This window comes from Xiphophorus couchianus, chromosome 7, assembly GCF_001444195.1.
Source record: "Xiphophorus couchianus chromosome 7, X_couchianus-1.0, whole genome shotgun sequence".
NCBI classification, from domain to species: Eukaryota; Metazoa; Chordata; class Actinopteri; order Cyprinodontiformes; family Poeciliidae; genus Xiphophorus; species Xiphophorus couchianus.
Genome location: NC_040234.1, coordinates 4,497,826 through 4,521,625, shown reverse-complemented (window position 1 = coordinate 4,521,625; position 23,800 = coordinate 4,497,826). Strand labels below are relative to the sequence as shown.

General features: G+C 38.5%; 1 protein-coding gene across 2 annotated transcripts; it reads left to right on the top strand.

Annotated features, from left to right (window-relative positions):
* The first annotated feature begins 1,623 nt into the window (after positions 1-1,623).
* Positions 1,624-22,233, top strand: rubcnl (rubicon like autophagy enhancer). 2 transcript variants are annotated; one of them, XM_028022968.1, is made up of 17 exons: positions 1,624-2,585; positions 9,263-9,374; positions 9,627-10,002; positions 13,258-13,523; positions 14,331-14,428; positions 15,134-15,452; positions 16,572-16,611; positions 16,704-16,812; positions 17,530-17,666; positions 17,765-17,829; positions 18,881-18,920; positions 19,014-19,091; positions 19,912-20,032; positions 20,149-20,210; positions 21,433-21,586; positions 21,746-21,836; positions 21,932-22,233. In XM_028022968.1, exons 2-17 carry the CDS (start codon positions 9,263-9,265, stop codon positions 22,027-22,029), a joined length of 2,166 nt encoding a protein of 721 aa, XP_027878769.1. In that variant the 5' UTR covers positions 1,624-2,585; the 3' UTR covers positions 22,030-22,233. The 2 variants fall into 2 exon arrangements, with proteins under 2 accessions (XP_027878769.1, XP_027878768.1); XM_028022967.1 differs by lacking the exon at positions 1,624-2,585 and adding an exon at positions 9,021-9,122.
* Positions 22,234-23,800: the final 1,567 nt, after the last annotated feature.

The following is a 23,800-nucleotide window of genomic DNA, read 5'->3' as shown; positions in this document are numbered from 1 at the left end:
CCTCCTGGCATCGGGCCGCATTAATGCAGCAGAAGAAAAAGTTAAGAATAATAATAATAAAGAGACATTCTATTAGGTGTAGAACAATAGGTGCCTGCCATGCAATGCATGGAGGCAGTGACCTTATGCATTGCTATGGGCAGGCCCCAAAAAAACAAATACCTGCATTTCTGACTAAAATAGGAACATTTTCAGATGGACCTAAAAGTATAGAAGTAGGTGAAGAGCATTTCTATAGAAAAAAAATCAAACTGGTTTGTGGGTAAAAAGCCTTTATTTACCACTAACCAATGTGCATGCTAGTGTGAGAGGCTTAGAGCTGAGTCAGCTGTTTCCATGACAAGCATGGGTCAGCATGTTGCCACTGCTGATCACTGAGTTCTCTACCAAGTCCACATATTTGTATTTGTACAGCAGTGAGGACGTTCACTGACATTATGCACTGCACAGTAACTCTGATGTTGACCTGCTTATCAGATAAAATAGATTTTCCAAACAAATAAATAAAAAGTAAAGTTAAACAACAGTCTTAGCCACGATATGCTGTTGGACAGCATAACTTTCTTAAAGTTAAAAATAATTGTAAAAAATTGCAACACACAACAAAGTCTGACGACCGCAGGCATTTTATGATATTTTTATTTCAAAATGTGAAGATTTGTCATTTTTGGTTTGATTTGATTTATTTATGTCAAACAGGTTTTTAAAAACAAGAAAACAAGCCTTCAGTAGGATAGAGGAAACGTGCATACGTAACCAAGAACAAAACAATTAGCTTACCGCTACTTTTCTGTTTGAAAAGGAGTAGGAAGAAGTGAACACTTATTTAATCCTAGCCCTCATTTCTATTTAATGAACTATATTACTCACCAACTCAATAATGATCCAAAAATTGTAATTAAAATCATGTCATAATATTCATGTGCCTATTCAATGCACTGGGCTAAAGAACCAACACATGTATTACACTACATGGACAAAATGGTTACAAAGTAACTTTCATCAGACAAGAAAATCTATGGATAATAATAACAGTAATAATGACATTTGTAAATAACAACTGGAGTTACAGCATCAGAATAATTACCAACTTCTTGCCAATATGCGCCTACATATTCTTCTTAATCTGTGTTATGTAACAATAAAGTGTAAAACAAACAGAGAAAGAGAAAAAACTAATAATAACAAATATAGTAATATAACAATAATAAGCTACCAATGGTAGTAATAGTAACACAGAACAAAGGAAGGGGAACAAAAACTCATATTTGTGTACAAAGTGAGTATCATAGCTTTGTATTTATTGATGGTTGGACATTGTTTTAGTTCCACATCCAGTTTGTTCCATTGATTGACCCCAGCTACAGTGATGCAGAATCTTTTCATAGTTGTTCAGATGCCATATTTTGAAATTCAGTATTCGCCCTCCCTTCCATAAAATATTTCCCGAAGTTGTTTAGGTAACAGATGATAACAGATGTTTTCAAAACTAATGAAATCATAATAGTCATGCATATTGCCACTGTTTTTCTTAAAACAATGGTAATTGTTTTAAGAATTGCCTTGGAAAATGCTCCAAGAACATTTTCTTAGACCTGCAATTTCTGAGAACACATACTACGACTAAAAACAGTATCTAAGAATTGAAAAAGTTCTCTTCTAAAATGTTGACCTCCATCTTGTGAACACCTTCTCAAACTATTTCCCAAAACAGTCGCCGATTGATTTGGATGTTCCCTTTTTGCTGATCATTTCCTCACTTCCCAAAACCGTCCTGACTTTGCGGGGAACATTTTTATCTTGTCGTCTTCTCCTTTTTAAAAATGTCTTAATTTCCCTTACAACGTGTGACCTCATTATTCTTAAAACTGACCGTAAGCGTGCGGACTTACCAAGCATCTTCACAAATTCACACGACGGTCTCCATGGAAACCCTCTGTGGGATTTACCAAGACACAGTTCCTCTCAGAGAAATTGAATCTGAATTGTTCCTACTTTAAAAAACATTTGTTTCCCATGCGATCAAAAACCATCGATGCTTGACATGAACGGAGCTTCCTCTTTCAGAAGCAGCAGCTGACAGCAGATGAGGCTGCCCGGCTCGCCGTGCCCACTGAGTACGGAGGAGCTCCATGACCAGCATTTCTGGTGAACAAAGACCGTCACTTGATCTGAGGGATTTAAAAAAAAATGTTAACCTCAAAAGTGAAACCCTGCTTCGATGTCACCGAGGCTGTTTCCTGTCATTTTGACACATTTACATTCAAGATGAGTCAGATAAGGTCATCTTAAAATAGGTGATTTTTTTTTCTAATCAGCCCAAGTACCTGTTGGAATATTTGTAGTCAGTGTCATTACCCCAATGGAAAGCGGAGTAGAAGGCTTTCTGGCCTCTCTGCTGTCAGGGAAGACATTACTAAGTGTTCAACCACAGAAGGCACACAAGCACTGTTGAATACAGGAAGTGCTAATCAACCGCCTGCCTTCCTTTCAGCAGCTTTTGGTGGATAAGCAGCTTCACGGGTTTGCGTCGCTGGACCCTAACAGGGTTTCTTCACAGCCATACGTCAGGAGTCCACGGCACGGTGAGTAATCCGGGGACGCGTTGTGTGCTGGGCAGCAGCTGCCCTCTGCTGGGGTGGACGTAGTTTTTTTTTTTCTCCTCCATTCTTTGGTTTTTAAACAGAAAAAGGACATTTTTAAAGATGTTATCATTCACAATCGCAGTTGACTTCTGAAGTCGTACAGGAAGCTGTGACATGCGACTTCTGCTACTGAAAAAAGACTTGATGTCAAATCTGTGAAGTCAAACGGTGAAGCCCCCGATCTACCAAAGAAAGTTTAGATTTTCTCTCCATTCTGTTGTTTGACTTAAAGCCTGAAATTTCACCAATGAACTTTAATATTTCTCAAAATTTTAAAGTTTGAAATGCTATGTCAGCATTCGGTGCAAGAAAGTCAACAACATGCGCTCACTATATTTGCAGAGTTGGGTCTATTGTTTTCTTCCAGAACCGCTTTAATTCTTCGTGGCTTAGATTCAACAAGTTGACGGAAACATTTTTTAGAGTTGCTTGGTCTACATTGACATGACAGCATCACGCAGTTGCTGCAGTTTTGCTGGCTGCACGTTCATGATGTGAGTCCCCTGTTGCAACACATCCCAAAGGAGTTCAACTGGACTGAGATCTAGTCACTTTGGAGGACAGTGGAGTACAGAGAACCCATTATTGTGTTTGAGAAATGATGATTTGAAGTTTGGCTTAGTGCATCCTTCTAACCTTCAGGAGATGGGTACAATGTGGTCGTAAAGCGATAGAGTTGGTCAGCAGGAATACTTAGGTACTCTGCGTGGTTCAGTTGGTGCTAATGATCCTAACGTGTGCCAAGAAATATTCCCCACTCCATTACACCACCAAGAACAAAAACTCTAACCGTTGAGACATGGCAGGATGGAAACGTTCCTTCATATTGTCCACACCTAATTCTGTCTCTAATGTCCGAATATTACAACAGGACTTGCGACTCAAAGGATCAGGCAATATTTTTGACTGTGGGAATTACAGCTTCATGAATCCTTTAGTTATTACAAGTAGCGTTGCCTCCCTAGCAACACAAACCATTCTTCCCATTCTTCTCTGACCTCTGACATCAACAAAGGATTTTCATCCACACAACCACCATTCAGTGTGTATCTCTTCTGTTGTTGAATTGTTCTCTGGAAACGAGAGAAAAGACTATATCTGAAAATCCTAATACATTAGAATTGTCCAATATACACACACAAAAAAATAAAGTTGTAGTTGTAGTTTTTTTCCCCATTCTTATGGGAAAAGTCATCTTCAACACATTTAGATTCCTAAATGAGTCAACTTGCTACCATGAGATTGGCTGATTTGCTCCTTATGCTAACAATCAATTGGACATAGAGGGATCCTGTATCAAAATGGATTCAAAAGTCACTCGGAGATGACGAAGTCATACCTCCAAAAGTAACATTAAAAGTTTGATCGACATTTGTAAATGCGCTGGTGGACAATTAATGCCCTTAAAGGGGCGGTGTTATGTAAAATTTACTCTTTTGTAAAATTTTATTCTTAGCTTTTTGTCATGTCAAAATGTTATTCCCTCATCAAAATCATTGCCTTGATTTTTTCACGCATGTTTGAGAAATCCTTTAATCTCCCGTGGCAACCGTTCAGCTGTGCAAAACGTCTGGGTGGACCTAGCCCCACCTCCTAAGTGAAGCTGCTCCTCAGAGCCGTAGTGTACAAGCTTCCGAGCTGATGCCTCGCAAAGCAGACCTCCGCTGCGGCTCCCCCCCATCAGCTCCTTCAGACTAGCCAGCCGCAGTTAGCAAACACCTGATGGAATCTGCTGAGCTCACCATGCAAGCTACGTCTCAGGATAGGGGGAATCACATGTCTGCTGATTATGCAGAAGAAGAATCAAAAGTTCACCTGGTTTGAAGAAGAAGATAAGTGCTATCCATGTGAGATTATTTCCTGTCTCAGGAAAACAACAAGGACTTAAAAACGGCACCTTCTTCTCTCTTTTTTTTTTTTTTTTACAAACTGGGGCACTACTGCCACATATGTGGCTTGGAAAAAAAAAAGTTTATCTGTGAGTAGAGAGTTATACAGTAGTTAGACTGACTCAAAAACACTACCAGGGCCGTGTCAAAGTTCCCTGGGGCCTTACGCAGAATTTGATTGTGGGTATTTGTTCCAGGTAAAAACATCAGATGTAGTGGAATCTGGATAGTCAGAGGCTAAGTTTAATTAACTGAGCTTAAAAAGCGCTCATAGGAGGCATAAACTGAAGTTTGCTCTTTCTGGGCAAGAATGGATTAACTATTTAACTCAGTGATTTTATATATATACATATATATATATATATATATTTATATATACCTGTGGTCATCGGGGCCCTCGGGGCAGTCACCCCCAAACTGGACCAATGGCTATAACAGATTCCAGGAACAACATCAGACATCTCAGTCCAGAAATGTGCAGTCCTTGGCACAGCCAAGATACCGCGCAGAACCCTCAAGCTCCCAGGCCTCTGGTAGAGGACCCAAGCTCAGAGGACAAGAACCACCCGCGGTGGGTGAGAAGGGAATTTTTATTTATATATATATATATATAAAATATACTATATATAACATTATTAATCTGCATGTCTCACGGTCACACTTTCGAACTGAAAAGGGGAAGCAGGCATTCACTGTGTTTTGCCCCCACAGCGTGGAATCAGTTGCAGTCTGACCTTAAGATGTCGGAAATGATTTCACTGGACTTATTTCAAGCAGTTCTTAAAGATAGGCAACAAGATTCTATGAAACAATGTCATTGTTTTTAAATTGTTTTTATTGTTTTATACTTGTGCATATGTATTAATTGTTTTTATCTTGTAACCAGGTTGCTATGTATTGCAAATGTTTTTGCCCAGGTCCCTCTTGAAAATGAGATCTAGATCCCAACGGGGTTTACCTGGTTATATAAAGGAATATATAAAATATTTTATATATATATATATATATATATATATATATATATATATATATATATATGCTCAACAGTGTCTGTTGAGCAGCTGATGCAGACTCGACCGAACTAATAACCCTCTTGATGCTATAAAGAGAAGAACGTCAAGAAGTTTTAATATTCTGAAGACATTATGCACAATAAAAACTGAAACCAAATTTAGCATGTGTTTATTGTATTTTTTTACTATGTTTAAGTCTATGTATGATTAAAAAATGAATAAATAAATGATACAAGTAACATTTTAAGGTAACACTTTATATATACTGTATATATATATATAGTAGCGTGGTGTTATGGATGTTAAGTGTGTGAAGTTGATCAGCCTTCCTCACATTCACATTCACTTCCTGTAAAAAGAGTAACAAGCTTCATGAAGAGGAGAAACAGACAGACCACATCTGTATGAAAACTTAATCTGCTGGTAAGCTTAGTTTCTAAATGATCACAAATGATAAGAAATAGTTACATAAAACTACAGTAAACAACACCGGCATAGAGGGGGTCAATCTGTTATTACCGATATCTATGAATTTAGCTTTTCTAAAATACTGTATTATATAAAAAACAATCGGAGCTGAACAAACAACTTTAAGTTATCTGTGAAGATTTAATTTTTAAAACTTATTTTAAAGCAGCTCTGTTTGCTCTTGGTGTGACTACACAGTATGATAAGGTCAAAGGAGTTGGGTGAGACCAACAGGAAGAAGATTGTACCAGCTTATGAATGTGGGGCATAAACAAATTAGAGAAGTCTCAAAACGATTGAAAATCAGCAATTTCACTCATCCCAGTCTACAACAGTGTTGTATAAAGTACTGAAATCTCAGAGTCAAGTAAAAGTATAAGTACCTCTCCAAAATATGACTTTGGTAAAAGTCGAAGTCACTGACTGAAATGTTACTTGAGTTAAAGTCTTAAAGTATCTGAAACTTCTTGTACTTAAGTATGGAAATTACTGTAAAAATGGATGTACTCAAGTAATGTAATGAAAAGTACAAGTAAAAAGTAAAACAAAGCAAATGCAGTTTGAATGACATTTTTTATATTTTGGTAAACTTGTCAAATACACTTAAAATAATGTACCCAACCAAGTGCAGGCAAAATTAATCCTGCTAATAGATATACCTGCAGGCATCATTTAGTTAAGAAAATTAGGTGCTTTACCTATAGCACAAGGTTAACTTAACCTGCTTTACAACTGAACCAGCTTCTTAGTAAACCCTCCAGGACAGAAAATACAAAGTTTTTGTAAGCCTTAAGTTTTCCCTTCAAGTAAGGTCAGTGCTGAAAATGAGAAAAATAAATAGTACAGAAAATGCGGCCAACATGAAGAAAAAGAGCTGTTACGATTACTCTACTTCACAAATCAGTGAATCAGTCAATCCTACAGTCAGTAGGTGGTGCACACAACTGGTCATTATGCAAAAGAAAAAAAGAATTGGGAGGGAAATGCAGCTTATTGGCATCTGTAAACCTGGTTTTGAACTTGCATGCCTTTCCTATATTCGTTAAATTTAGTCTAAATTGCTATCGCTATGGCTTCTGCCCCCCTTGAACAGAGGAGTCTAGGTAGCCTGCTACAGTCAACATTAGGCCTCAGCTAAATACACCACGCGTGGAACTGAAACAATGCCAAACAAAGTTCATTTATGGTCAACGTTTCACAATACAGTAGTGTCTAGTGACCAAGCTATAGTTACTGAAACAGGAGGATTATAACCATTTCATAAGAAGTTACCTCGATGTGTTTCTTCAAGTTGGACGGGGAGTTTTTGTAAGATAGAATTTCCACATCTTCGGGCAGGAATAACATAAACTGCATGCGGTACGACGAATCTTTAACACCCATGAAAGAGTATATTGTGTTTAAATAAGGCCATGGGCTCTCATCACCAGCTGGTGGTTCCCCTGGAGCCGTGTCCGACGTAGTTGCAGTCGTTGTGGTCTCCGTCTCCTCCTCCATGTGGCTGCTGCTGATTGCGAGACTTGCTTTGTGTTTAATGGGAGAAGCGAAACAGGTGTATCCTATTGGTGGTGATGAACAAGTCCAGGCAAGTAGGCTACGGACTTTGTTTGGTAGCCTACTTGCTACTTGCTAATCAGTAGGTGGGATCAAAACACTTTGTTTCTCTCTCTCGCTTTTTTGTAACGAGTAACTAAACCACACATTGAAAATGTATCGGAGTAAAAGTACGCAATTAAGTTCGGAAATATAGTGAAGTAAAAGTGAAAGTCATCAAAAATTTTCATACTCAAGGAAAGTATGAAGTACTCCAAAATATACTTAAGTAAAGTAGTGAAGTATTTTTACTTCGTTACTATACAACACTGGTCTACAACATGTCCAAATCTGGGCGTTCAAGTAAGTTTACCCCCAGTGCAGATGCACAAGATGCTGAAAGAAGTCTCCAACACAGGATCTTTGAAATGTTAATTCATGTGTGGACAATCAGAAAGCAGCTGAGCAAGAGTAGCTTTCACTGAAGGTGAGCAAAACGGAAACTTCAGCTCATCAAGAAAGACATGAAGGCCAGAAAGACACAAGACGCCAGAGAGAACTTAGGAAAAATAATCTTTCAAAAATATTCCAGTTAGGACAGATGAGTTTAAAATGTAATTATCTGGATGCCAGAGGAGAGGTTTGCTATAAGCTAAGCAGCAATTCAGGAAGAGAACCTCATACCAACAGGGAATCTACAAAAATATTACCCTGAGACATAAAAATGACACAAAACATCCCAGTTAATCCACCGAGGACCGGAATAGATTTATGCTCTGAGTCTGTAACTCGTTGAGATTCTGTGGGGTGACTTGAAATGGGGTGAACAAGTAAGAAACCCCTCAAACATCTCACAAGTAGAAGTGAGGAGCGAGGCAAGCTTTCTTCAGGCCAGCGTTGGAGATTTATAAATGGCTACAAGTAGTGACTCATTGAAGTTATTTCAAACGAAGGCCAAAATAAAGACGAGCTACGTGGGTTCTGTTCCGTCAGTAACCATACACATTCGTTTGATGAGTTAAACAAGATTCATGTTGGTGTTTGTATCTAAATCATTTTCTTTTCCAGACATGAATAAAAAAAATTGAAGTTCTCTTGTTCGTCACATGAACAGATCAATCTAAACTTCCAATTAGTACATCTTCAAAAACGGATCAGAATTTTTTCCATGTCAGAACTTAATACATGAGCTCAAAACCCCCCCCAGCACCTGTTCACAAGTGAGATGTGTAAACAGCATCACTTGTGAACTACGTAATTCACACTTGCCACAGAGCAAGTCATTGCTGATGTCCATGCTTGTTGCTAAATGGCAGAAAGTGATCTGTTGCTCCATTCAGGGAGTTCTGGTATTAGATTCATGACGGCTAAATTGCATTCAAATCTCCCGTGGGAGTTATGACCTCCATAAAAATTCAAGTTGACATCAATACTGCAACCTTTAGACTTGGGACTCAGAGTGTTCAGAGACCAAAGGGCGTTGGTTGTGTTATCGACAAACAGCTGCTGCCACCATGCCCATAAATCTCCCGGCAAACAGGAAGCAAGAAGTAGGACAGTTTTCACACCAACAGGTTGTACTTAAGTGGAGGATTTCATGCTTCTGAGGCGGGGGGCACATTTATTAGTGATGGCTGTTGTAACGTAAGAGTTTCAAAAGGAAGCTTGCAGCAAAGTTGCTGTGATTAGGAAACTATCTCTGTCCTCCGCACAGATGGGAAGCTGCGACGGCTTGTCATCGTCTCCAAACAGAGGAGGGTACGTCAGCTGGAGCGTGGACTCTGGAGAGTCCCGGCAACCTTCAACCGGACCTCCACCAGGCACAGGTGAGCGTCTGCATACTCTTAAGACAGAATCATAGAGGTTGAAAGGTTGCTTAAGGATTCATTTGGTAAAACTCACACTAAACTCAGACTTCCTGAAGTAGACTGAAAAATAAATAACAGTAGAGTGCTATGCAAGGATTAGCATTTTCATTTGAAGTCTATTGAAAAAAAGAGAAAAGATTAAGTTTTTGTGTTTTGCTCCAGTTTGAAATGAATGTTTGTCCTTTTGTTTCCGCTTTGGCTTCCTGTTAGGAGAAAAAGAGGCTTTTTCTAACCAGAACCAGGAGCCGACCAATTCAGGTTGCGTCCCATCTCTGGTTCGGTCAACACAAGAACCCAGTGGAGAAGAAACAAATACGGCGTTCGACCTTCCGTACCCAAGGAAACAGCTCACAAGGAGGAAATGCACCAAAACCTCCAAAAATTCCAGACAAATCCCAAGGAACAGCAAGCTCAGAGACCATGATAGGAACTCCAAACTTCCACGAGACGCTATGGAAAACGAGGAGGAACCTTCCCATTCCAAGGATGAAAACGTTCCCCTGCACAGGAGCAGTCCAGTCATCTCCAGACGCAGCAAGCCCATCTCCTGGCAGGAAAAGGCAACCAGCCCATCTAATTCATTAAGGTACCGTACGCAACTTCTGTAAAACACACAAAGCAATAGAAGACTTACATCTCCTTAGGCATCTCCTAAGACAATATAAGAACAGCATTAAAACATTTTTCAAGTTATTCCTTTTGTGACAAGACTATGAAACAAGATTTGACATAAATTTTAAAGCAAAAACAAAATGATTACAGAGTATAGCATCAGTTAGACAGAAGATGGTCTCTATGGGTTTTCCAAAAGATTTTAGATACTAATCCCAGTGTGTTACGTAGCTCTGGGACTTTAAAAATGCTGCCAACATTTTCAAAAACATTAGGAACTTTGCTGTGCATTTGGCCTTCCTGCTACCTGCTGAAAGACTTGCTCTCTCTCAAACTCTCGCAGCCCTAACGAACTGCAGACACCTCCCGAAATGCTGTAGTGCTTTATAACATTTCTTCTTACACCATGAATAGTAATGAAAATAGCTGATGTTGATTCATATTCACTTGACAAGATCCCGTTGAAAAGTGTTCCTGTTCCTTGGTGGACATTTGAGTGAAGCTGACTGGAAAAAGATGACATTTTTCAATTTCAGTTGTCGATCAGGACCAGTCAAGCTAAAAATCTTCCAATTGTAGTTGCCAGAATACGCCTCTGTGAGTCTCTATAATTGAAGAGGAGAATGAACTTGGGTAAAAAATAAGTTCCAATAAGACAGAAACATAAGCTCATAACTTTGAACAACAACAAAAAAAAAACAACAAAAAACTAACAATAGCTAATAAGAAGCCATTCTCAGAAAGTCAAGGTAGTTTAAGACCAGACAGCCAGCCAGTTCTCATTTTTATTTAGGTAAAAAAAAATCGGTTAAAAATCAGGCATTCTTAATCTATATGGCCTGTGAAGACATTGACAGACATGTTTAGCCTATTTGCTAACCCTAACAGCTTCTTGATCTCATTTAGACATTTATTGCTGTTTTAATGTAAATTGTTTCACAATTTAATGTAAATTAAATTACATTTAATTTAATGTCAATCACATCTTAATGTTATTTTGGTCAAATTAAATTTTTCATCACTTAACCAAATGTAGCTAAGCCAAGTGAGTTTTACAAATATGCTAAAGGTTAAACTAAATGATTATTTCAGGCCTGGACATCTGTTTTGTAAGTAAAAACTAATAAATGGAAATACATTAAAACCAATAAGCAGAGAACAGCTGAACAGGCAAAGGTAAAAGCTACTCGGATGAACTGGAGCTAGCTTAGGTGGTCACAGCTATGACAGTAGCTATGACAATAAACTACGTATTCATACTTGCTAGCTTAGCTACTGATTCTTGACAAAAGGCTTTGGATTAATCGGCAGTCCTGAACGGTTTATGTCTCTCCACAGTTAGTCAAGAAACAGGAACTGGGATAACAAACGAACGAGGTCGATGTTATTCCTCAGTATTGAGAGGAGGAAGAGAGACTTTCATGTTCTGGTGAAACTCCACCTGTGAAATGATCTGCAATGCAACCTTTAAACTTGCTGATCTTAGTTTTGGACAACATGGGCTATACAATATATGTTTTCTTGTACCGACAACTTGATATTTCTTTTTGGTGAAACATTTTCTAAACATTTTCTGAAATATTTTCTAGTTTTTTTCTTTTAAATAATCTGCTATTTTACAGAACAACATGAAGTACCCAGATCACCAGGGTAACCTGATGTGTTTGAAGTCTTAAACAGTACTTGTCCAAAACGGTTAAAGGGTCATGTTAGAATCAAGACAAACTCTGTGTGTATCACTTAGAAGCAGTTCTTGTTTTATCTCTGACTTGCTAAAGGTGAAACATGCTCAATTATTGTCAATTAGTGCATGGACAAAAATCTTTCTCTTGGGTCATAAAGGATTTTGACGCCATTTTGATAACCTAAAAATGTCAAAAGTCTATCAGGGCTAGTAACTCTTTCACATGGGACAAGTTCATTTGGTTGTTTCTCACAAGCACACATTGGTACATGTAGGTTTATTTACCCACACAATGATAAATCACAGAATAAGACAGGATATGACTCATGAGTTTGACACTCCTGATCTATAACTAATATCTGCCTAATGTTTCCCACAACCCAACAAACAATTTGAAATTTTATTATTATTATTATTATTATTATTATTATTAACTTGTTTCAAGTCAATAAAACATATTTTAACATACTTCCCTTATTTTTGAAGTTAGTCAAATGCGACGTTTCTAACTTACCGTTGGCCCTCACTGCGGTGCAGTGATAGATGGTTAGCATTGTTAGCTTTATTTCTGATCACCACTTAAAAATCAACACAGCTAACATTATTATATTTCAATTCAATTCAGTTCTGATGGAGCTTCTGACTAAAGAAGCTGTTGTTGTGAAGCAGCCTCATAAGGAGGATGGTCAGGGCATCTTGCTGCAAACACTGAAGTACATAAACTTCCTCAAGAAGTACAGCATGTTCTTTCTCTTCTTTTATTTATCTCGCCCCTAAAATCAAATGTTTTTGGCGTTTACTTTATCTTTTATGAACATTTTCTGAGTCAAGCTTCAGTTGCTAAACAGTTGGGTAAATCCCCTGAATGGCAAAGCAAATGGAAAACTTCTAAAAACTTGAGTACGGTACTATAATTGGTATTCAGAAAAGTAGCTGTATGTTTCTCATGTGAAGACAGAAAGAATGTAGCAGGACACAAAGCTTAAAGTTCAGAAACTGCTTAAAACTGCAACAAGAAACAAAAGACAGAAGGCAAACTAAAACTAAAATACGCAAAAACAGAGCTGAAGATGTGTCAGTTATGTGTGTTTTTTACTGTCAAACAGAATCAAGTTTTCATGTTCTTCATATGAAAACCTGCATTCAGCAAAGACTACATGGTGAGATGGTCTTTGCCTTGCATGTTCCATGTGTTGCTATGCTATGGTAATGCTAGCATGTCTCCTTTTTAGTTTTGATATAATTTTATGATCATTTCACTTACAAGATATCATCTATCTCTGCATCAGTGAACAGAAATAAGCGATGCAGCATCGGTTATCTCTGGGTACTCCAACTTCCTCCCCCAGAACAAAAACATGCATGCTAGCTTGATTGGGTTCCCTTTAGGTAGAAATGTATGTATGCATAGCTGTTTTGTTCTCTGACTTTCTTAATGTAATAGCTAATTCAGTTACTGAGAAAACCTGCACTCAGGACATTTGTACTCTAAGCCATCATATCCTTATAATAATTCTAATTTGACTTAAAATGTGCTCCTCCTAGCATGGACTCTTCCCCTCGTTCCCCCGGTTCACGTGACCAGCCTGAGTGTGTGACATCTACTGGTAAGGAGGACGTGGAGCCCCGGCCGACTTCCTGTCACCAATCGTTCGAAACCACGATGGAGGATAAGAAGCTGCGTGTTTCTCTATCGTCAAGCCCGATCAGCATCCTGAGTAGCCAGGACCGATCCAGCAGAAGCCCTCAGCGATCTGAGAAGGAGCTCCGGGGATGGAGCCTAAACAGCTGGAGTACCCCCAACAGGACAGGTACCATAATGAGCAATAAATCAGTTCACCAAGTGATAAATTTAAAGGAGATTGCTAATTTCTATTTGTGTGATAGTTAGTCTTTCTTGGGTGTCTTCTTCTACCAAAGACTGGATGACAAAAGGTTTCAGTCTGATGCTTTGGTCTCAACTAGCCTGTTTCATGAAGGCCAGTTATGTTTACAGAGACTTCAGTGTTCATTATATTTGTTGTTTTGGTTGTATTTTGGATATTTAAAATGTCTTCCACTTCCAGAGTTAAATGTATGTTAGAAATTAAATTCAAATTCAAACAATTCTTTGTTGATCCCAAAGGAAAATTAAAACTCAAATTGAGCTCAAGTTATTCAAGGCTCTTCAAAGAGTTGCTGTAGTAGGTGATGGCTGTGGGCATGAAGGATGTCCCGTAGAGGTCTGTACTACAGCAAATAATTAAAAATGAAAGTTTATTGATCTTTGAGAAAGTATACGTGCATCATTATGCCACTACCATAGTATAACTTTAAAATCGCCTCAAACAGCAATATTATCGCATATCACGATAACTTCTGGGACAATTTATCGTCCAGCAAAACTTATCATGAGAGTTTTGCATTTCATTTACCTTATTTTTTTCTTTGAAGTCTCATACGTATTGAGTTAAAGTTTAACTTATGTACCACAAAATATTGTGACAAAACGTTAAGTCCCCTCATACATCTGAAAAATAAATGTAGCTCAAGAAAACCTGAGAAAACCTTAGCATGAAAACTCATTAATATTAATGACAGTGCTGAACTTTAATGTGTGTTTATCTGTTTGGTGTCAGGCCACTCCTCCTCAACGCCTCACAGCAAAGACAGAAGCTGCTCTGAACTCCTGGATTTACCTCCAGACATCTTTAAGACCAGCTGTGAGCTGGAAAAGGTCTGCCATTATGATTTCGCTGCTTTTACAATCCTTCATGTAGATTTGTAGCATTTTAAAGCCTAAAACACTCTTAAAATGACCAACATTTTCTTCTGAAACATGTCCTCACCACTGTAAGAGTCCTGTAGGTTCCTTAACCGACGTCGCCACCTTGTGGCAATGCTTTCACATGACAATAATAATAATAATAATAATACTTTCTGTTTTAATCTTATAATGGCAGTTTGTCCCTCCACCCCTTTTCGACCAGAGCATAATTAAATATACATTCTTCTTACATCCATTATCAGGCTTTGAGACAGATTTTAATTACCCAGCTAGCATAGACAGTTCAGACGACGTCCTCTGAATGTCGTCATGAACGTTCGCCGACGTTTTCCAAAATGAAGAACCATTGAACAATGTTCGCCGAACCAATGATTCGGCGAACATTGTCGGCGGACTTTCAGCGAACATTCGCCGCATGTCAAAATAAAATGCTACATATTGTTTTGCTCGGTCTGTGGAACAAGGCAGCAGATTCATTGGAAAAAGTCACAAATATTAAAAAGAAAAAAAAAAACATTCACCGAAGAACCAATTTGGTAATTATAGGCAAGCAGAAGTTAAGAGTTTGTCTTTCATGCGGCTGCTGTCTCAGCAGCGGTTCCGATAGTGAAAAACCTGCCTCTGATGTTTGTGTAAATGATTGCGTGTGTGCAGGAGAACGCTCATTTGGTTGTGGTAGACATGATGCTGGAGGTTCTGGAAGGCGTCAAATGGACCCTGAGCTTCGACTCCATGATGTATAAACACTGCGTTGTGTGCACAAAGAGGCAGCCGAGCTCTGAGGGGCGCAGCCCGGCGCGCACTCACGGTTCCAACACTTGCGGCTGGACCGCTCCGCAGCGCAGGCCTCTGCGTGACGACACGAGGCCGCCGCGGACGGACTGGGGTGCGGATCCACAGGAGCCACGGGCCAGTCACAATGAACATCAAACCAAGAGTCCGTCGATCCTTTCTACTGACAGCGGGTTTGAAGGTAAAAACATTTTCTTATCTCAGTGTCAGAAACAGATTATTTAAAATTTCCAGAGAAAAAAGGCATTCTAATATATAAAGATCTAATTCAAACATAATTCATTTATCCCGACGGGAAATTAAATGTTGTTGTAACTCATATTAATTCAAAATTCTTCTAAGACTTGATGAATCCATTAGGAATCGATAAACAGGGTGAATGTGTATTCTGCTTATTAACCAGCAGGGGGAGACCTCGGCGTGGCAGAACTGGTTTTGATTGCTCAGTTTTGTAGGAAATGTTCATGTATCCATTCAATAAGCAGAGCTGAGGCCATTTATGTAGATTTTTTTTTGTATATCATAAATCCCCAGCAATTTAGTTTTTTTTAGACAGATAGAATATGCTTATTTTAGCTTGGAACTAAAATCTGCAAATACTTTTTGTGTTATGATTTCTTTGGTAACTTTTAAACCTTCCTATTCATTTAAGACATTAAAAACACACCGATGGGCGTGGTGGAGATGTTTTTGTTGTGGTGTGACAACGGAAGGTTTTGTAAAAAAAAAAGTAAAAAATTGACCACCTTTTGAACTTGTAAGATTCACAGGAACACACTTTCGTTTACATGTAGGTTGTAAGACAGCTTTAGTTGTTGTTTTGTTTGTACTTTTGCTAAAAAAGTAACATCATATATTAATTAAGTCAGAATTATGTTCCAGAAACAAACCACTCACGGCCTTTTCTTGGAATAACTTTGAGGTTTGGAGCTCCGAAGGCCGTGACAAGCAGTTTCTAAGTGTTCGATTTCTTTTTTATTTCTAAATGATGGCTCACGTCGCAGGCTGCTGCACAACGCAGTTCCCCATCATATAAAAAGATCAAATGTCGTTGCTCTCCTTCCCTTAACAGATTTATAAAGACTGCGGTTCCTGTTTCTGAGCAGAAACAGGAACCGCAGCAGGACGCAAATTTGCAATACATTCATCTGATCTGATGATCAGCTTTCAGAGGGAACCAACGTACAGACATCTTGAACATAAAACCAAGCATAGCGAACCAATATAACTTCCTGTATTACATGCCGCTTCATTTTTAAGTGTTGATCTATGAATAAAGAATCATGTGCTTCAATTTCAGACTGTGGGGTCGGCACAATGCCACCAGATTTGATCAGAAAGTAAGACATTTTCTTTATCTTCAGCTCAATCCACAGCAGACATTTGACCCACTGAATTGTTTCTGAATGTGTATTATATGGTGCTTCACCAGCAGTGCAGAGTGTCTGGCCCAGCAGCTGGTGCTGGAGTTCAAAAGGAAGTGGCTTCCTTCCCACGTGCATCGGCGAGGACGGCAGAGCCTCCGCAGTTCACTGCAAGAGGTGAAAACTTAGCAGTCATAGAGCCGAAAGGTTTTTTGTTTTTCTTCCTTGCAAACTGACCATGAGCATAAAAATTCGGCTAAATGAAGATTTACACACCAGCCCTGTTTAGTCCGCTTTAACCGAACTCTAGTTCATTTGTCTAGAAAGTCCGGTTCGTTTGCAGAGGTGTGAATACATAATCAAACTCTGGTCCACCTAAAAACACCTAGTGCCAGAAATGGCTTTTTTTGTTGTTTTTTTTTTACCAAAGACAAAAGAGAAATTGTACAATCGCTAAAATCTATTGCTACTCCATTTTTGTTTACATTTTGTGAAGAAGAAAGTTGTGAGTGTCGTTTCCTTCAGTGGTTCTTGGTGCGGCGCCACCAAAGGCGAGGAGGGGAACAGGTTTTTCAATTAGTTTTATGGTTTGACACCGAAAGCGAACCACAGCAGCAGAAAATGTAACAAATGTTGCAATTTTGGTCCCCAATAGAACCGAGTCTATCAGACTATGAAGTGTAAAAACACCGTTCTGTTTTTCACGTTCTGAGTTCCATCAATTATGCCTAAAGTCACTATTGATTTGTGTCTAGTTATTTCATTTCCAGTTTGTGTTGGAGTGGGGTTGTTACATTTTCACAGCCCACGAGTTTCTGATGTGCTTGAAAATCTTAATTGTTATAATGGGATTATAAACACAACCATGAACCCTCTTCCATTGGTCGCCACTAGTTACCAGGTACTGGGGGTGTGGAGGTAAAGACTGGGAGTTTAACGGAGGAGATCCGACTCAGGACCAGGATGAGAGGATCCCTTAACTGGGCGCCGCCGAGTTCCCAGATCATTTTCTCTGTCCAGCCGCAACACAGGTCATGACCCCTTCTGAGCAGACACAAAATGTCAAAAAACCCCAAACATCAAGCAAATGTGATTGGATGTTAAATAACCTCTTTATTTCCTGTTCTAGACGGAGCGAGGTGGTAGCCTTACAACACTACCTGTGTGCGGGCTGCGGGACAGAGGTGGAGCCCAGTGAGTGTCGACGGCAACAAATTCAGATTTTTATTTTTTATTGAATTTTTGGGATTTATGTTTGAGGGACAGTGTGAGGGAACAATTAGCTGCGATACGCCCTCGATTTAGGAGTGTAACAATGCATCAAGCTCACGAGACGTGTGCAATTCATGACACCGGGTAAACAAGAACAAGGTTTTAGCAATTTTGGGAAAACTAAGACTCATTATTTATTTATGTTTTTTACAAATAGAACAGAAGTTTCACCAATCCACAAAAAAAATGTGAGGACTAATTAATTCCAGCTTAGACTAGATCATATCTTGCAGGTGTTCAGCTCATGCTAATGTATCACAAATGCTTGTGTTTCTTGTTTTCACAAATAGATCATAGGTCTCATGAATCTCTTCATAGAATCATCCACTTTGTGTTTGATCATGCTGCCTTTAGCTTTAGCTCAGATAGAAGAGGAAGTAACTCCCTCCTTGTTTGCAGCTAACGTTCGCTAGTTCGCTAGGTAACGCTAGGAGCTGAAAACAGTGCTAGCTTGCAAACCGTCTATTTGGCGTCATTTATTAGCTGAATATCTGAATCTCAATAGCTGAACAAGTAGGGTCTTTTTCTCACTGAAGGTTGTATATCCAACCAGACTAAAAGTCTTTATTACCCTCCTGTCAACAGAGCACGGCAACCCGACAACTTTTCCTGCTTCACAATAAGAAACTCAAAACAGCCATCTGATCCGAGTCTCATAATAATTGCTTATAATTACATTACCAAATTATATGACATCATGACAGCAACAAGACATACTTTAACAAGAAATGTGGTGCTCTAATGTTGCAAAATCTCATACAACAGGTTTTCATTAAACCCCCCCATCCCCCCCAAAAAAGATAATAATAATTACAGAAACTAGAGGACTGGACGGTTATGGTTATCAGTGGCACCAGTTCAGATTCAGTAGCAGCAGTGAACTAAAATCAAATCCTGACTTAGTGCGAACTGAGAAACAAATGTTCAAGTTGATTGATAGAAAACTGAGTCCGAGTTCTTCTTCTGCTTCCAGGATACATCAAGAAACTGCGGCACTGTGAATATCTGGGAAGGTATGCAAAAGATGTTATTAAAGTATTTTATTATCATTATTACGATGATGTCATTGTTATTTATTTCAGGGTTGATTTTGTTTTTTTTGACAGATATTTCTGTGACTGTTGCCACAGTGGATCAGAGGCTGTTATTCCGGGTCGAGTTCTGTCCAACTGGGACTTTAGCAGGTAAAAAAAAGAAAGAAACAAACATTAATAATAATAATGCATCAGAGCCAAAATACTAAAATGACTGACTGCTTTTGCCCATGATATGTCTGACATTTGCTCAATTTTTTCAATGTGATTCTAGAAGAAGCATTTATTAATATTGTTGGAGCAGTGGAGCTTGAATGTAATACTGAATTTCATCCAATTAAAAAAAAAAGTAAAAGTTACACCTAAAGCATTATATTTCAATATTGCTACAAAAAACCCACTGATGTTTTCACTTTTTGATAAAAATGTACATTTTTCCCCCCATAAACTTTAGTTATGTCACTCTGTTACATTTTCCTACTACTCTCCAGTTTCGTAATCTTTTCAGTCGACGGCTTTGGTAGAAAGTACAAAAAAAAAAAGGCTAAAACTGCTGATCTATTTCTTTAATACGTCTGAATACAAATTATATTCTGAATGTTTTGTATTAAAGCATTTTCCTAACGACTGTGGCTCTGATCTGTCTGAGTCGATTAGCTCTTATTTTTTATAAGGTAACGTTTGGGATGTTCCTAAACGTCCCAAACGCAGGTAGACACTTAATTGTTAAAAATGAAAACATGAAATTACATGAAATACATTTGTCACCCCAAATAGCAAACGTCAGATATAAAGAAGTGGTTGAATAAACAGCGCTTTAAAAAATATGTGTAGTTTTGGTTGTTTCTAAAAACCCAGTTGGCAAAGAATTCACAAGAACAAACTTCTCTGAAATGTTCTGGATTCAAGAACAGAGTGGTTTAAAAACCATGGCATGTTACGTTGGTCTGAACACGGCTGACGTTTGCAGGTACTCTGTGAGCGACTTCTCCAAGCAGCTGCTGGACTCGGTCTGGTCTCAGCCTCTGTTCGACCTCAGCTCTGTGGGAAAGGCTCTGTGGAGCAAAGTGAAAGACCTGGACAGGTTCAGGGTGAGTCGTTTTGGCCGTCAGTAAACATATATTCGTATTCATGTATCATATGTATGGGAGACGCAACACATGAAAAAAAAAGTGAGACGCTGTCTGTCTTCCTCTGTCCCCCTCAGGAGCTGAGAGAGCAGCTGATCGGAATCAGGAAGCTGCTGAAAGCCTGCAGATTATCTGAAAGGTACGATACTGGACATATGTAATGCAAGTCTATGATTTTCACGACTCCAGGTGTGAGTGGCTGAAGAATGATTGCAGGAGCGAGATGAGTGAAGAGGGAACCTGAGGGCACCAACTCTGTTTGATGTCGGCGTCTCGTGTTTAGATGACCTTTTTCACTCCTCTCTCAAAAATATGTCTTCCCTCTCTGAAGTATAACCCTAAAAAAAGTGTCTCTAGTGGTTATAGGTGCTGTGATGTTATATAAACACAGACTTGATATTTCAGATATTTTTCCCTCACATATATAAAATGGCATGTGTTTCCCTCAAGTCAACTTAATTGCAAAACTTTTGAGTTTCTACTCATGTCTTGGGTTTCTTTGCACAATGAATAAAACTTTTACTTTTGTTTCAGAGTAAGTAAAGACTCACGAGACACACAACAGTTTTGCTTTTTTAAGTGTTGTCCTTTTTAAACATCCCTATTCCAAATCTTCAGCACACAAATTTATTCAGAATTATAAACTAAACTAAGGAATAAAATTAGAGCTATATACAGTATATAAATTCAAAGGAATGTACAATAATACATTTATACTTTTCTTTTTTAACAGATATTCATATTTTTTGGAAAGAATGCTGTGACTGAAGAAAGATAATTTAGTTATTAATACTTGTGTCTTTTCTTAGTTTTTACTTATTTTGGGATTCTACGAAGGTAAACTCTGTGAGACAACAGCTTTCATTTCAAACCCACCTGATTTTAACAAATATAATGTACTACAAATGCATATGTGTGTGTTGGTGAGAGGTTATGTTAAGTGATATATGAAAGTGAAAAAGATACCAGTTCTGCTATCATTGTTAAAATTTCATTTTAACATGAAATTAACAGAAATATGAAGTTTTACACATTTTTGTGTTTTCTTTGAAGAAACTTACTTTATGGTTCTTATATGACTTTTTTAAATGAGTCATTTCAGATGGAGGAGTTTATTTTTGTTTCAGGAATCTGCACTTCCTGGTTTATTGCTTTTTTTTTTTTCATTTTGAAGGCAGGCAGGCAAACGTGACGTAAAGTAGAATCACTTCGTCAAAACCCAAACCAAAATAATTCAAATCTCATATGTGTGATACTGAGAAACTGAGCACAGTAACTAAATGTATGCGTAGTTTTAGCTGAAACCTCGACTGCCTGTAAACTAAAGCAGTTTTCGACGTGACGCTGTGTTTCCACTGCAGGGTGTTGGCCGAGTTTGAGCCACTTCCTGCTCACCTGCTGGACGAGCCTCTGCTCCTCTCCATGGAAGACCTCTACAGAGTGAAGAAGGGTCAGCTGGTGGCGCAGGCCCGAGCGCTGCTCAACTCGGCTCTGGAGCACGTCGACAACTGTGAGGTTGGTCTTACCGATCTGCGTTCAATCAGTCAGTTCAATTGGATACCAGCGCTGTTGCTCTTGCTTTCAGTTTGAAGGATGAAATGATGTGTCGGGTTCAAATCAAGCTCTCTGTGGAAGCTAGCCCCTCTGATATTTTCCCTAACCTTTTCCCCGCAGCTGTGTAGGGGCCGCGGCTTCATCTGCGAGTTCTGTCGAGCGAAGGACATCATCTTTCCTTTTCAGAAAGACAAAAGCCAGCGATGTCCAGGTAAGCAAGGGCACATGATTAACATAACCTGAAAAAACTTGTTAAAATCACTCCTGATTGTGCATTCGCATGCAACATGTTTTCTGTCTTCACAGTGTGCAAGGCTTGCTTTCACAAAGACTGTTTCCTGGGGAAAAGGTGTCCGAAATGCACACGGATCCAGTCCCGAACACAAGTCCAGATGAAGTCATGAAGTCTGGAATGTTATCCTAAGACAGTGCTGTCGCCTTTATCAGTGTTACACTTTGAAACATTGCACTTAAAAATCTTTTTGCAGCTGTAATTTGCTGTCTTTTGAAATACTAATGTTTATTTATTTACCCTAAAACGAGCGAGTTCCTTCTTCTAAATTGTTGTCACATTTTTTTTTTCAATTAATATTAAACATTTGAGACAATCTTGTTGTTCTTGTTTTCATGTAGAAGCGTGTTACCCCCTGACTCACTGGAAGCAGTTAGTACTTGTAACATCCAGTAGTTTTATCCTAACAAGCATCAGCAATTCTGTGAGAAAATGACAAATGTAAAATGAAACGCAGATTAATAGGTGAAAACAAACTCAGATCTTCTCTGAGATTGACTTTTTGTTAGAGAACAAAAACTCTGAAGTCCTCTGGGAATAATGTCAGGAAACTCACCAGCACTGACAAACAGGAAGTATTTGACAACTCGCACACAAATCACTGGATGACACAGATTAAGACATTCTGCAATTGTTAAAACGATATTGTAGCTTTTCTATAGCGTTGTTCTTTTTTCTTCCTTTTATAGATATACCAACTAAAAAGCTTACTTAAGTTTTGAGAGAAGACATCAAAAAAGTATCAGAGAAGTTTATCTTGTGTCTTGCTTCATTAGCCCAATTAAAGTTGGGTGTAAACCTTCATCTCTCTAAAGATCAGTGTTTGTTGAAAGAAGTTTAGCTGGACATAATGTGTATAATTTTTCTATTTACAGACAGAAACAAACACACAGACCCCAAAGGCTGAAAAGCACCTCTGTGTGTTGTTTAGCCTCTAATGGCTGGCCGCTGAAACTCTCCTGATAGAAGTTCTGTTCACACCTTCGTGTTTTACCGTCAGACGATATGGACTCAGCCTCTAAGGTGTCGTTACAATTAAAGGTGTGACAAAAACATGTCAGCAATGACAGGATGCAGGCAAACATTAATGTGATGCAATTGCTGCCGACAGTTTTCACTTGAGTTGAAAATATCTCTTAACTTCAATAGTTTCATCATCCAGATAACGAGCTACATTTTAAGTAAAGAGTTGATATCAGTAGCTCCACAGAGAGTCATCTAACTTTTTACCCCCACCAGATCTGCGCACTGCTTTTACTCTGAAATTTCATGGCCAGTTTGAAGTTTTTGTTTTGTTTATATATATTTTTTACAGCTCAGTTAACTACAAAATTAACAGAACTACTACAGGGACAAGATAAATGTCTAAGGCATAAAAAACAATAAACCTGGTTGTGTCTCGTTCCTGCATCAATTTTGATCATGCTGCTTAAACAGCGTGTCCCACTCTAGTTGGACTGATATTTATTAGTCGTACTGCACTGCACGTTTGCCCACGTTCAGTCTTTGAGAGCTGTGAATCTAGAACTTTTGGTCTAGATTCAAATGTTCTAGACCAAAAGAACTTTGGTTCCAGAACTTTGGTCTAGTTTATATGTTTTATATATTTAATATCACTAAAAACAATTATTAATAAAAGCTCCAACCAAAGTGGAGATCTGAGAAAATTCTGTTTTTCGTGTGTAAAATGAGAAAACTAACTTTTTTTAGTGTCTGCGACAAATAATGTGAAAGCATATTCACGTACATGCTTTCACATGATTCCCACTCAACATTGTCTTGTGTTTTAATAACTTCATATTCTAATAAGATAATTAATATTAGTTTAACCTAAATATCTGTCTACAAAATTAAACTCCTGGTGCCATATTTAATTCCCAACT